Source organism: Phocoena phocoena, chromosome X (assembly GCF_963924675.1).
Source record: "Phocoena phocoena chromosome X, mPhoPho1.1, whole genome shotgun sequence".
NCBI classification, from domain to species: domain Eukaryota; kingdom Metazoa; phylum Chordata; class Mammalia; order Artiodactyla; family Phocoenidae; genus Phocoena; species Phocoena phocoena.
In genome coordinates, this window is record NC_089240.1 from 125,838,545 (window position 1) to 125,854,151 (window position 15,607).

Sequence of the window (15,607 nt, forward strand, 5' to 3'; positions counted from 1 at the left end):
TGCCCTCTCTGACCTCCCGTTCCACTTCATCTGGATTTTTTTAAATGGCTCTTGGCACTTACAACCTAAGTGCCAAGCATTGCTATTTCAAACATTCCAGTTCCAGACGTGGCCGTGAGGCTCAGTGAGGGCAGCACCTACATCTTCATTCTCCCCGTGGTCCCTAGCATCCAGTAGTTTCTGTTACTCAGTATGCACTCGAGAGAGAAGGCAAATGATTGCATCTTCTAAGCTGTTACATTTACTTCTCAGCTATTTTAGATACGTACAGGTACAGAGGAATAGATTTTGAGTTAGCATGGACCTTCGGGAATCCTTAAATATTTAATGATACTTAGATAGTGATGACTCAGGTTTCTAGAGAGTAAAGCTAATTTTCCTATTCCTGGATCTTCCAGTTGGGCTTGCTGGGTTATCTGATCTTGAACCTGTCATTCGGGGAGAACGTGGCAGGTTAGCCTCATTAGACTGTGGGTGCCTTTGGTCAGGAGCTGGCCGGTTCTCCTCGGTGTCCCATTTTCTGGTTTGTGTTGGGTCAGGGTAATCAGAGCTATAGGAATTTTCTTGCTGCGGGAACAAAGAAGAGGAAGGTCTCACTCACTTCTAATCCTCCTGCTTTTTAAATTTGCATTCTTGCTTCCATCTTGATATTAGGATATCAGACTTCAATTTATTGTCTACGCTATGTATTTTTAGGTACAAGTTTGATATTTAGGGGTACAGTTGAATAGACACTCGTAAATTTCAATATAATCTAAGCATAGTAACAGACTGCTTGATAGTATTTTATTACTATTATTATTATTTTTATTTATTTTTGGCTACTTTGGGTCTTCGTTGCTGTGCGTGGGCTTTCTCTAGCTGTGGCGAGCGGGGGCTACTCTTCGTTGCAGTACGCGGGCTTCTTATTGTGGTGGCTTCTCTTGTTGCAGAGCACGGGCTCTAGGCGTGCAGTCTTCAGTAGTTGTGGCATGCGGGCTCAGCAGTCGTGGCTCACGGGCTCTAGAGCACAGGCTCAGTAATTGTGGTGCACGGGCTTAGTTGCTCCACGGCACGTGGGATCCTCCGGGACCAGGGCTCAAACCCATGTCCCCTGCATTGGCAGGCGGATTCTTAACCACTGTGCCACCAGGGAAGCCTGATAGTATTTTTTTTAATATCTTTTTTTTTTTTAATTTTGTCTGCACTGGGTCTTCATTGTGGCCTGCAGGCTTCTGTAGTTGTGGCGTGCGGGCTCTAGAGTGCACGAACTCAGTAGTTGCAGCACGCAGGCTTAGTTGCCCTGCGGCGTGTGGGATCTTACCCAGGGATCGAACCAGGGGTCAAACCTGCATCTCCTGCGTTGGAAGGTGGATTCTTAACCATTGGACCACCAGGGAAGTCCCTTGATCGTATATTTTTAATAACTAGATTATATTGAGAAGTGAATACATTATAATACGTAGCTACATATGTACATGTAGTGTAGTGTCTTTAATCTCTAAGCATTTGGAGTTCAGTCATGGAGTGAGGGGTCTCACCGCATGGCGCCAGCTAAAAGATGCCTCCTTATAGGTACAAACAGAAAGCCCTGTAACTGCTTGCTACAGCATACTGATCCACTATATTTGCAGAGCACAGTCATGTCTTTCACATACTAAGATATTCTTTGCTATAATAATAATAATAACTTGCATTGTTATCTAGCTACCATATACCGGGCATCATGCCAGTTACTTTAAGTCCATTATCTCTAATCATGCCTATTTTACAGGTAAACGTGGCTGAGAGATACAGTAACTTGCCAAAGTCATCCAGTTAATAAATGTCAGAACTCAGATTGGAAGCAGTTTTGTCCAACTTTAGAGTTTGTGCTCTTTTCTCTACACCACGATAGCCATACTCTCACACGTTTTAAACTTTATTTTGCAGTAATTATGTACTCTCAAGAACTTGGAAAAATAGTCCAGAGAGTTCCTGGGTACCCATCACCCCACTTCTCCAATAACTGCACTGCTTTATCAAAACCAGGACATTGAATGGTGCAGTGTAGTTAACTAAGACTCTGTACTTGACTTTCACCGGTTTTTGCACGCACTCATTTTTGGCGTGTTTTTGCTCAGTGACATCTGATGCCCTGTGTAAATTCATGTCACCGCCACCACCAGTCAAAGTATGCGACTCTTCTGTTGCTACAGAACTCCCTTTGTACCCTTTATGCTCCTTTTATAGCCACGCCCTCCTTCCGTTCAGCCCCGGCAGCCACTTCTGTGTTCTCCAGCTCTAAAACTTTGTCATTTCAAGAATGATATAAATGGAACCATACAGCACCTTTTGAGATTGGCTTTATCCACTCAGCACGATGCCCTTAAGATTCTCCCGGATCGTTGCATGTATCCATAGTTCATTCATTTTTGTGGCTGAGCAGTATCCCATGGCATGGATACACCACAGTCTTATACTTTTTTAATTTCTAGAACACCCATGAGCTATATTTATATTTTGTGAAGAGATGCTTAGTTTGTTGTATTGTGTTTTAAAGGGAAGGATTTAAAGTAAAAGAAGAAATTAACTTTATTTGTATTCCCCCCAGAGGACGTCTTTTAAAGAACAAAAACTCAACAAGCAGCTTTTAAAATATTTGTTAGCAAAGTCATCTAACAGGGCATTAAAGAAGATATTGGCTTAAAACATTTGTGTAGCCCTTTCTGTCTCTGTCCATATGAATATATATTTTACATTATTGTAGTCACAGTGTATTTTGTATGCTGCTTTTTTGCACTTAAACTTATTTTTCCATGTACCGTAATTATTTTAGTAGCTGCGTGCTTATTCCATCAAGTTGACTGACTAATTTTCTTCGCCCCAGTGACCAACTCTGGCTCTATCGAGCATCTTCACGCATGTAGCTTTCCCTCCTGTTGCTCCACAGCTGTAAGATAAGGTCTTAGGAGTGCAGTTGTGGAGTCAAAGGGTAGGACCATTTTTATGGCTCTGTTGTTGTGTGTTCCCAGACCTTGGCTTGAATCTCAACCCTTCCCTGTAGTTACTAAGCCAGTTACCGAAGCTTTTTAAAGCTTTGGTTGCAACATCAGGAAATGGGAATACTTCACCTGTGTCCAGAATGGTTGTGAGGACGATACACGCGTTGACCTTTTGTGGTACCCGGCACAGATGATGTATTCCGAACACAGCAGCTGCTGTTATCTTGGTGGGACGATCTCGGTACGACTTTACTGACGTTATTCCGTCCTTCGTGCCAACAGCCCTCTGGACCCCTTGAGTCCAGCGTTGGGCAAGGAGCTATGGAGAAGCATTGTATGCCCTCAGGCCCTTCCTTTGGAAAGAGCACCCATGCCTAAGATAGGCACCGCTTCCCGATGTTTGGCTTCCAGTGGGGGAATACGGATGTGGAGGTTCACGGCAATGAGACTTGAAGCGGGTGGTGTAACACCAGTCCGAACCGAGTGCTGCAGAACTGCAGAGGAGGGAGTGGTCAACTCTGATCTAATGGGAAGCGGGGCGTCGTTGGAGAATGTTGGTAGTTGGGAAAGTCAGATCATCCTAGGCAAAGGGAACACCGTGCACAGAGCCCCTAGGCCTGAGTGTAGACAAAATGTTTGGAGAATGGTGAAGGCGTCTACTTAGTTGGAACAGAGAACGTCGTGGGGCAGCAGCCCACAGAGACAGGTTGGGAGCAACGTCCCGGGGCCCTCGAGTTGTGTACCCAGGAGTTCAGGCTTTATTCTGCAGGCAGTGCAGAATGGCACACATTTGGGGATGGATTTTGGTTGCATAACTGACTATTTTCATGCTTGCTTTTTCATGTGTGATCGCTATCATGCTTTTATTCATAAAAGGTGGTAAAAGGGCCAAGATAAAAATGCCCTGAAAGCACATGGGTTTTTTTTTTAAAAGTATGTTTTTGATGTTTTAATTGTACCGACAGAAATACTGACTTGTGTCTTTTTGTCCATTACAGGATTCTGCTCTAATACTCGATGTTCCTCTGGGTGTGATCTCAAGAATTGAAAAAATGGGAGGCGCCACAAGTAGAGGAGAGAATTCCTATGGGCTAGATATTACTTGTAAAGTAAGAGATTCAGTACTTTCTTACGGGAAAACAGGCACGTTAGCGTTGAATGATAAGTAAAAAGTAAATGTGGGTTTAAAAGAAAAATCAAAGACCCTTGTTTATCTGAGGCCCTGGTGTGGTTCTCCCTTCATGATCAAGCGTTCCAGAACCTCCTGGGGAAAGAGTTCCTATGAAAGGGACCTGCTGTCGTCCTTAAGTGTGAGAACTCGAGACAGTCAATTGGTTTGCTTGACTGACTAGGAAGAAAACTTCATAAATCACGTTTCACACTTTTTTGTTTTTGCACAAGTCTGCTCCTGGTGTTCTTCGTGTGATGTGTTTCCAGCCAGACACCTTCACATCGTAACAGGAAGGAGAAATACAGGAGATTTTTCCCTCTGTGAAGAGTCTGTGTTCTTACCTCTCACAGCCCCTCCCACTTCTGCTTAGATGGTGTTCAGAGATGGTGGCCTCCTGTTATGTTTCGGCATGGGGAACAGCAGAGATTTAGCGATAATAACGTTCAGCCAGTTATGATAGTAACTGTTTATTGAACATCTCTGTCGGTCCAAAGAGGTACTAGGGGCTTTGCATTAAATCCTCAGGGCAGTCCTCTGAAATGGACAGTGGTGTCCCCATTGTATAGATGGGGAGCCTGAGGCTAAGAAGAGTTCGGTAACTTAGCTAAGATTACCCAACAGATGGCAAAGTTGGAATCCAAATCCGGTGAGATAATCATTTTGCAAACGACGGAATAAACCTTCTTGCAAGAAAACTGCCTTCTCAGGTATTCTGTATCGGAAGACTACAGTGCCCAGTCCTAGAAAGAGCTAGAAGGGGTTTGGAGGTCATCTGTCCCAGTGGTTCCCACAGCTGAATATGCATGAAGGGAACCTGGGAAGCCCTCTTTGGGTTGACAAAGGTAAAGCTTTGGGTTCTACCCCAAATCCCCAGATAATCTCTGAAGGCTGGGTCCCAGAGGCTGGGACTCTTTCATGTATCTGACCATCAATCTAGTGTAGGGGTCAGCAGACTTTTCCTGTCAAGGGCCAGAAAGCAAATATTTTAGGCTTTGTGGGCCAGCAGGATCTCTGTCATATGTTCTTCTTTGCGTTTTGTTTTTTCTCAACCCTTTTGAAATATAAAAAACAATCTTAGCTTGAAGACCACACCAAGACTGACCTGGGCTGAAACTTGCTGACCCCTGGCCAATCCAAGTCCTTCATTCTGTGGATGGGAAATGAGGCATTTGCTCAACGGGCTTCCTTGCCTATGGGTCCCCGAGGAGCTGATGCAGGAGTCAGAATCCCAGCCCAAGTCTCCTTTTCCTGGTCTTGTGCACTGTGATTTCTTAAAGCCAATCTCCTGTACTTTCGTTTGGATTATGAAGATAATACCTTTTTGTCTCCAGTTTGTACAAGGTCAAGACTAGTACACTCTATTAGAAAGCAAGGGATTTTGTCACGATGAGACTTGAACTGAAATTCTCCCTCACTCCCCACCTTGGCTTGTTTTTGTTGTTTTTGGTTGAATCCAAGCTCCCTTAATGCCTTATCTATAATCCCAGCTACTGTCTACCCTTTTGGGCCTAGAAATGTGGGGATTTACTTTTAAGGAAGGTTTTTGCATTTTGCATAAAAGAATCCATGGGAGGAGAGTGTTATATTACAGGACTCCAGGGAAAATGAGGTTTTGATGATTTCAAAGTGACTTTCATTCGAAGCAAGTTGAAAAAAATCCTATTTGTTGCCTTATCAATGGGAAAAACTTGTATTTAAATGTTAACCCCCCCCAAATTAATAAGACAAAGCACACTCTTACCCTTTGACTGTTTACTCTAAGAACAAAGGTCTTGGGAACAACTCCGCAGGCATGATTCTCCAATGTTAAGTATGTATGTTTCTTGGAATTAGTGTCAAGCCCAAAGACAATGGCCTAGAACAGTGTTGTAGCACAACCTTTTAACTCAGTTATCTCCCTGGAAACACGGATGTTGAGAGTTGAATTCCGTTTTCTCAGGAACAGACCTGAAGGTGACAGAAAGAGAATGTGCCGCAGTGGGGCAGAGACTCGCCTCCTGTCTCCCGTAGGTCCCCTTTCACCTGCAAGCAGTAACCACAGTACAACGGTGCCGCTTCACCGAAACGAGAACGTAGAACCCCTACAAATTTGGCTCCACCCGGTCCGTACATGGGGATTTCTGCTTGCCAGTGGCAACTTGCATGTGATGGATAGAAGTCGCAGTGGTTGTCATCTAGCAACCGAGGAGAAGGTAGCTCCAAATATGTGAATTCTTACCCGCCAGGCCCCATGCCATCCCCTGCTGACAACTCAGAGCTTAAAAAAAAAAAGCAGAGCCAAACCATCCCACCAGGGCTGTTGCAACAGGGGTGTGTTTACTCATTTGTTATCACGAGGCTTCGCTCAGCGCCGAGTGCCCCAATTGCTAAACGCCAGAGGTCTGACTGCGAGATTCTTCTACCAAGAGGCTCTTGCCCAGGTGTCCTTCCCTGACGGGTCAGGCTCTAGGAGACCAGGTGCAACTTACCCCTCAGTATATGCTCGTATTTCTGTTACAGATTTGGTGATCTGCCACCTGTGAGTCATTTGCCTTTTCCACTTCATTTTTCTTGTTGGCAAGACAAGGTAGTGATTCTTTCTGTCCTTTAATTACATCTGAATCAGATGGCCACACGAAGTCGCTTGAATCACTTGTACTTTGGCACATCGAAAGTCGTGGTTTGAATCTCTGATGGACCAGAATAAATATTTATCTCGAAATGGTCTAGTTTCTGGTTGAGTGGTTAAGAGCATGATGTTACAGAGTTATCATCGGAACCAAGGCTGGTCAGAAGAAAATCCTTCATACGTCTGTGAGCCTTGGGGATACTCAGCTAGCCGGTGCTATCCTTGGGGTTCGTTGCAAACCCCTTGAAAGCACGTCATCTGATTGAAATGATTATTTTTCCTTCTACTTGACCAGTGCTTTGCATCATGAGACGACAACTGGTATCCCAGTGTTCTTGGAATAGGTCGTGAATCCGTTTTTGGATGTTATTGAGTTACGTGCTTTTAAAAAAGAAAGCATGGGATCCTGGAGCTGGCGAGGCCCAGTAGATGCCATCTGTATACAGAGAGATCGGTTTTGGGTCGTTGATGAGAGGTCTGAGAGCCTGTTGCCATACACTCCCTTCACTCCCCTTTGCATTTTGGGATGTGTATGGCAAGGCCTTTGCTGCTCCTACATGTTGAAGACTTAGGAAGCTTCAAGAACGCTGTTGACGTAACAAACGAAAAAGCACTTGGAAAAATATGAAGATGGTGACATCTGAGAGGGCAGGGGCTGGATCTGTCTCACTCCTGAGGTGTTGAAAGTGCAATGCAGAAGGTAACAGCCATCACTCAGCCACAGCACCATGAGTGATTTAGGAGACAACCTCAAAAACCCGCCAGCTTCGAAAATAAGTTAGAATGTTATATCTTTTGCTGTGTAATACAAATTGATATTTAAGGGAGCTTATTTTATTTGAATTTGGTTTAAAAGAAGGTTTTCCTGCTTATTAAAGAGATATGTGTTGGAAACTATCCTTAAAACCTGGTTTTGAGCATTAATTCTTAGTTCCTAGAAGCATAGTCACTCCCACTTTGGGGCACCTTAATGTGCTCTTAATAGAAGTCTGTGAAAGTAAAATTGTTCAGTAAAAAATGTATTACATTACTTGTATTAGAGCTTAAAATGCCAGTCATTTCCTAATTTTTAAAAGGGAGACTTTAAAGTTAAAAGCATGAGGGGAGAGGGAGAGAGCTTCTGTATTTTAATGACACGTTTGACAGTTTTGAAATGATATTTTGTGGCAGATACACATTTGAAAAGTCCTAAGAATAAAATACTGTTTTATAATTAAAATACCTCGGAAACCAGTAGAGTAGACAGACGCAGACATGATGCGCAAGGCAAGGTTTGATTTTTCTTTTTATCCAGTGAACTTTAGCTCTGTCTACTCTTTAACACGAGTTGTCTTGTCTTTACAATCATGACTCTGATGGAAATATTTTCAGGTGTTCTTAAACCGGATGTTTCAAAATATTGTACAAAACAAAGTAATTTTCTTAGTAGTCTAGATTTATTGCCCATTCAGGTAAGTGGATCTTCTGCCTGAATAGAAGGTTTGCTGACAAATGTGACTCGATTTGCAGACTGAACTGGCACATTTCTCCTCTGCCCCCAGGACATGAGAAACCTGAGGTTCGCGCTGAAACAGGAGGGCCACAGCAGAAGAGATATGTTTGAGATCCTCACGAGATATGCCTTCCCCCTGGCCCACAGTCTGGTAAATTCCAGGGTTCTCCTCGGTGGCATCAGAGGGTTTCTGGGTGTCCCCTCCTTCCGCTCCGTGCTGCGCTCCCCAGTGTGGTGTGTGTACGAGGCTGTTTATTACAGAAGGTTGACCCGTTCCCTGAGGGAGCGGGCCTCTGCTCTGCCAGTCTCTGTGGGGTGGCTCAGCCCAGGTGACTCCTGCCAGCCCCGAGCCTGCCCTCCACCTGGGCCAGCCCTCTTCCAAAGGCAGAAGGTGGCGAGGTGACCACGAGCATGTCAGTGTAGCACTGTGACGTCACATCCCAGAGCTCGTCGCCCCCTACTTGGGAACCAAGAGTGAGCCTAAGTGTCATTTAAGCCAATGTGCTTCTCAAATGCAGATTCGTGGCTTAGGTGCTGCAGGCCATCACTGGACAGGGGAGGTTTCTTTATTTATCTTTAAGGAACGACACTTTAAATGTCATTTGATAGCGTTTACTATATATTCGGCAGGACACACTTATTATGCATTTAATTACTTACAACCTATGACTTAGTCCGTAGCAAGTTTTGGGCTGTGTATACCTAGAGCTGTTCCTTCCTATTTAGTAGACTGAGTAATCTCACTTCGTTCTACCACGGGACCGAAATAAAGCTTTCCACGTGTCTTGCTCTTCAAACCATCTTCCTTCATATTCTGCCTTGATCTTGCCTTCTTTTTTTCTGTCCTCTTACCCCCTCCTTCTCCTCTGCTTGACTTTGTTGTTTTTCTTTTTGAAATGTAAATTTCAAAAGATTTATTGATTTTATTTTTGATGGTGTTCTTAGCATGTTCCCCAAATGGTTGTTTTAACATTTTATTGAAGTATAGTTGGTTCATAGTGCTGTGTTAATTTCTGCTGTACAACGAAGTGACTCAACTCTGCATATATATATATGTATATATACATATATGTGTGTGTGTATATATATATATTCTTTTTCGTATTCTTTTCCATTATGGTTTATCACAGGATTCTCTGCTTGACCTTAAACAAATGTGGAAGCAGTCGTCTGCTAAGGGGAGAGCAGGGGAATAATTCTTTAAAGATAATTCTTTAAATAAATAAATAAATAAACGTATGCCTTTATTTTAAGTACGGAGTAAATATGCCTCCAGCTAGACTGAAGGTGATGAAAGAGATCATTAAATAGAAGAGCTGCTTTGTAATGGAGCTCTTCTTCCTATGCCCGTCTTTTGTCTATCTATTTATCTATCTATATTCATTTATTTATTTTGGGGCAGTGAAGGCTTAAATTTTTTTCTAGCAAGACAAGGCTTCTCTCTTCCCAGATTTCATCAGCAGTTGTTTCCGTCAAAGGAAATTCATGGTTGATGGAAAGGACAATTATACAAAGACTGTGGTGGTCTAGAAGGATCTGGAGTACTCGTCATGAGTCATGTGTTGATTGTAGATTCAAATGTGATGCTTCCAGGAAATGCAGTGATATCATAGAGTTGAATACATTCTCAGCCTTTTCTCAGTTTTTGATTAAATATGTGATTTAAAAGATATTTCAATATTAAAAATTTTAAACTATTAGGATGAAAAGAGTTTAATGGGAACACATCCTCGGAATTCCTATGAAAGTGAGAATGTACATCTAATCCACGAAAATTCAATGAGGGAATGGGTTATGTCTTGGGTTTTGCATATCTGGCCTTAAGTGATCAGAGATTTAAAGATGGTTCACATAGCAGGGTTTGTTTATTTATTTATTTATTTATTTATTTATTTATTTTTGGCTGCGTTGGGTCTTCGTTGCTGCTCACCGGCTTTCTCTAGTGGCGAGCGGGGGCTACTCTTCGTGGCAGTGCACGGGCTTCTCATTGCGGTGGCTTCTCTTGTTGTGGAGCACGGGCTCTAGGCGTGTAGGCTTCAGTAGTTTTGGCACGTGGGCTTCAGTAGTTGTGGCTCGCGGGCTCTAGAGCACAGGCTCAGTAGTTGTGGCACACGGGCTTAGGTATCTCGCGGCATGTGGGATCCTCCCGGACCAGGGCTCGAACCCGTGCCCCCTGCATTGGCAGGCAGATTCTTAACCACTGCGCCACCAGCGAAGCCCCACGTAGCAGGTTTCTTCAAACCTCCTGCGAGCTGAGGCCCCAGTCCGTCTCCTACACAATCTTGCTCCATCAGTCATCCCCTTTCTCTGGTATCTCCTGTCTCCTTGAGAGTTTACTCCCCTAAAAAGAGGTCAAGTGTCGGACCAGCTTTCCTCTAAACTACTGTCCCATCTCTCACTTCAACCCACACTTCTGGAAAGAATATTCTAGGCTGTCCACATCTCCAGTTCACTCATTCCTCCAGCCCATTCTAGTATCCAGTTTTATCACAAGTACCTTCTTGGAACTCAGACCTCTTTCTTACTGGCCAAATTTAGTGACTCACTTCAATCTTCATTCGGTTTGATCTCCCCTCAGCGTTCAATAATTTTGACCGCCCTCTTGCAAGTCTTGGTTTCTGTGTTTCGGTACCATCTTGACTGTTCCTTCCCAGTCTCCACTGCCTCTGTCTTTTCCTTAAAGGTAGACATCTTGATGGTGGTTCCCTGTCAGCCCTCTTGTCACGTTACTCACTTTGCCTTGATGATTTCATTTAATCCATAGCTTAAGCTGTCATTGCTGTATGGGTGATTTCTAAATCCAGCCCTGACATTGGCCTCGAGTGAATCTTCATGAGCCTCTCAAACAGCTTCCTCTGGAAGCCTGTGAGAATCAGGCTCAGCATCTCCCTGACCTCTTTGCAGTCACCAGGCCTGCTCTTCAGCCTACATCTCCCTCAATGTGGATGATCCTCAGTTGCTCAGATTCGAGAACTTGAAGTCAATTCCCCACCCCAATCAGGCATAAAATTTATTTATTTTATTGAAATAGTTGATTTACAATGTTATATTAGTTTCAGGTGTACAACATAGTGATTCCGTATTTTTACAGATTATACTCTATTTAAAGTTATTATTCTAAAATATTGGTTATATTCCCTGTGCTGTACGTTACAACCTTGTGTCTTATGTACGAAGTCAACTTTCTCATTCCCCTGCCTTACTTCTCCTATAGCCGCATCAGTTCCAAATCCCGTAGGTTTTGCTTATTAGTGACTCTCAAATATTTCTTCCCATTTCTCCCTGTGCTTCCCAACTCACTTCCCTTCATTCAGTTTCCTTCCCTTCCAACTTATCCTACACAATGCTGTTGTCTTTTTTTTTTTTTTTTTTAGGTATGATCATGTCACTCTATATCCCACTCTCCACACACAAAAAATTCTCAGTGACTTCCCGTGGAGTCTCAGTGACTCCAACCGCACAGGACCACCCTGTGCTTCTCTGGTATACATAGAACTGTCTCAACTCAGGGAAACTTTGGTTTCCCTGTGCCCTTTACCTGCGGTCCCCTCATCTCTTTAGAGCCTATCCTCCACCATCTTGCTCAGTCCTAGGTCCTTTCCCATGCCATGTGCGTTCCCTGGTGGGAGTTCATCTTACCTCTCAACCTGTTAGACTTTGCAGGTCCTTCTACTAGAGCACTTATCTCCCTCAGTCTGCCTTATGTCATAATTATGTAGTAATTACCTATCCCCCTCCTATACTGTAAGCTTATCAAGGCGGGGATCAGGCTTTATCTCTCTAACCTCAGCCTAATGACTGCTGCATGGCAGTTGTATAATGACGGCTTTTTTATTGAACACAGGTTTAGTAGAAAGTGAAGGAGAAGTCCATTCCATGGAAACAGATGGGCTGGATTTCTGGATATTGTGGATCTAGTGCCAGAGCGTAGGATTCTGGGTTACTGTCATTGGAGTGGTCCACAGAGGGGTTGATTTCTCAAGTCTATGGTGCTTTGCCTTATTTTTCGTGTCTGTGCTAGGAATCCCTACTTTTTTCTTTAGGAAGTCAGTAAAGTGAAAAACTGGAGAGAAAAATGGGAACTGAATTGCTCATACAAATTTTTGGAAAACTGCGTTCTCGAAGTTTTAACCAGTAAAAGTCATCTTAAAAAAAAAAAAAAAACTAGTCACCAAAACAATACAAGATACAGATAAAAACAGATCCGCTGTTGACGTGGCCCTTGGAATATTAGCCCCTGCTATTCCAGTCAGTGTGTACGTCTGTTTCATCAGTTAGGTTCATTTCAGACTAGTGTGTTGTTGGGCGGTGTTGGGGAGCCACGAAGGCAGTTGAGAAGTCGTAGTAGGCTGAATGATACCTGCTCCCATTTGGGGATGTGACAGAAGTGATACGACAGATGTGTATGGTTCCGATATAGGGCGGTTGATATTCAGTGCTGTAAGAGAAAGGCCTTCTGGGGATTCCCAGGGGGAAGGGCACAGGTCCAGCCTAGATTGGAAAAGCTTGTGTGGAATCGATAGTCATTTGTGTTGGGCCTTGGAAGGATGGTCATCGTTGCCGGTGGGCAAGGATTCCTGGCGGAGGAGGTGGCATTTCAGGCAGAGACAGGACCCTGACCCTCAGACTAAGGGAGGGGAAGCTGGAAGTGTTGAGAGCTCACGAGGGTCACCAGGGATGTTTGGCTGGAGAGTGGCGGGGACAAGGAAAGCTGGGCGCATCTGGTGGACGGCCCTGCCGGAGTCAGGCGCTTGTACCCTGGGAAGTAGCAGAGACTTACTGAAGGTTTCGAAGTAAGTGATGGGACTGAATACAACGTCACGAAGAACAGATAGGAGAGGAGAGCTCAGGAAGCTGGGAGGGGAGTCAGAGGGAGGGCCAGGCGAGACGGTGGTGATGCGGCCGGAGACCACACGCTTGGGCAGTAGTTTGATCCCGGAGCACAGGGAGAAGGCTGAATCATCCTTCCTTCTGAGGTCTGCGGCCCGAGTGGTGACAGAGCGGGGAAGTGAGAAAAGGATTTCGTATGGGGAAGCAGGTGGAAGAGGGGGCGAGGAGGGAGGAATGGGGAGCTCTGTTTTGTCTGCGGGGCAGGTAGCATCTTCTGACAGAACTTACAGCAGCACTTGCGGGCCTTTTCCTCAGAAGAGAGTCCAGAGGTGTAGATCTAGAATCGTGGTTCTCAATCTGTTTGGAGTCGTGGATTCCTTTGGTGATACGGCGTAAATTAGGGCGTCTCGTCCCCTGAAAGATGCGCTATGTACAAAACTTGACATAAAATTTTAGGGGACTCGCAGCCCCTTGGAAGCTCACCTGTTGGTCCCAGGTGAGGAGCCCTGGTGTGTAACAGAGGAGCCAGCAAGGTGAATGAGGATGGTTAGAGAGGTGACGGGAGAGCCTGCAGGGTGGGGTCTGCAGAGGCCAAAGGCAGACAGAGGTCTGAGAAGGTAGTGATGGGTGTGTGAGGCTGCGGGGACAAAGACGAGGCTGAGGAAGAGTCCTTTATATTCGATGACGACTACGAGTTCCTTGGGGCCTGGACGCGCTAGCTGTGGACTGCTTGAAGCTGGGACCTTCTTTCCTCATGCTGTTCCCCAGCGCCGAGTTCAGTGCCTGGCGTACACTTATCGAACTTTTTTGAATCACAGAGGATGGTCTGGGTAGAGGGGACCAGAGCCAGTTGGTAGAGGTTTAAAGAGAGAGGGTGGTGTTTCAAAACAAAAATAGTGGTAGCGGCCAGGTTGAGGGAAGATGTGTTTCCCTGAGAATCCGAAAAAGGTGAATGAAGATTTGTGGGCAAGAGAGAGAAGGGTTCCTTTCCTGAGCGGGATCCTGGGGAAGGCAGAGGGGGATGGGATTAAGGCCAGTTTGTAGGGCAGTTTGGGAAAGGAGAAGGGACAATTATTCCTCTGAGACAGGAGGGGAAGAAAAGTTTCCAAACTGCCACTTTGGGGAATGCGAGTGTGTGCCAGAAAGGGACTTCCCGGAAGCGTAATCTAAGCCGGATTGCATTCAACAATACAGAGGGCCCCTGCTTGAAAAATAGCACGTTGTTAATATTGTTGAAACTGTTAGAGCAGCTGCAGGTTATCTCAGTGATTGTCACTGGCATTGGAAGCCAGAAGTAAACTTGCTGTTGCCTCCCGAAATGGTGTCTGGAGGCCGGGAGAGCTGGGTTCTAAATCCAGCCATGGGGTGAGCGGTGTGTGAGTGAGCTTTTTCCTTTCACACCAGCCCCAGCTCTCTTGCCTCCTTCCCCATTAGTATTTTCACCACTCATTGTGTTCAGTTGGAGACTTAAACTTTGAATTGAACTTGAATTAAACTTGGCCACACAACGGTGGACCCCAAACCATTACCTTGATTGTTTCTGTATTATGTCAATCCATTAAGACTTGAAAATTATTTAGATTACATTTTCTATTTCCACCAAAGCATTTATTTTCTTGTTTTATTTTTGCTTTGCTTTTCAAACAGTAGAAATTGTATGCCGTTTTCTCAACTGCATTGTAACTCAATACCAATTCTAAGTAAATGCTACATTTTTATGATAAGAAATGTGGCAGTGCCTCTGATATGATGGTAATTTTTTTTAAAAGCAGGAACAAAAAGTGTGTACATATGAACAGAGCCTGATAGCACTACAGAAGAATAAAGAGTTTAATTGTTGGAGTGGTATGTTCAATGCCAAAGCTCCTCTTTCATTGATTTCCTTTACTGTTTGCTCAGTTTTTACTCAGATGGGATAGTCAGAGATAATTCAAATTTTAGATGGGCATTTTTTTTTAAACTCTGAATCCCATTGTATTATTGAGTCATGAAATCAGTTGACTAGGTTGTAACCAGCATTTTTTAATGAAATAGAAAACATTAAGAGCATAACACATAATATAGATAAGTATGGTTTCATGAAAGATTTCTTTCGGTTATCCCTGTGTGTGTGTGTGTGTGTGTGTGTGTGTCTGGGTCATGGCGTGATGAACAGTCTTTTAGATAATGGTAGAATATGTAGAATAAAATGCACTTTAAGTTAATTTAGGCACCAATATAGTCACTTAAATCTATCTTTACAGCTATAGGCCTGCGTGGATTTTCTTGACTTTTGTTTAAGTGAAGGGCTTGAGTGTATGACTAAACTCATGGCCTGTAGACACACATAAGGGAAACGTGGCGCTTGAAGAAATGGAGCCGGAGACCTGGCTGCCAGGCTCCCGGCGGCCCAGACCCTGCTCGGCGACTTTGAAAATCATGTAATATTTCTGTGCTTCAGGATTCTCATTTGTAATGGGGATAATAACACTCCCTGCTTCACAGGGGTTTTGTGAGGATTAAACGGAAAGTGCTCACAAAAGTGTGTGGCATGCAGTAAGTGC

General features: G+C 44.2%; 1 protein-coding gene across 4 annotated transcripts in view; it reads left to right on the plus strand.

The window, feature by feature from the left end:
- The window catches only part of MTM1 (myotubularin 1), a 95,674-nt gene that overhangs the window by 36,238 nt on the left and 43,829 nt on the right, over positions 1–15,607 (plus strand). For 3 of the 4 annotated variants that reach the window (XM_065901402.1, XM_065901405.1, XM_065901403.1), the window contains 2 exons: positions 3,962–4,072; positions 8,284–8,385. In XM_065901402.1, coding sequence (XP_065757474.1) covers positions 3,962–4,072; positions 8,284–8,385 — 213 coding nt within the window. The remainder of the gene's footprint in view (positions 1–3,961; positions 4,073–8,283; positions 8,386–15,607) is intronic. The other variant, XM_065901404.1, reaches the window with a different exon arrangement.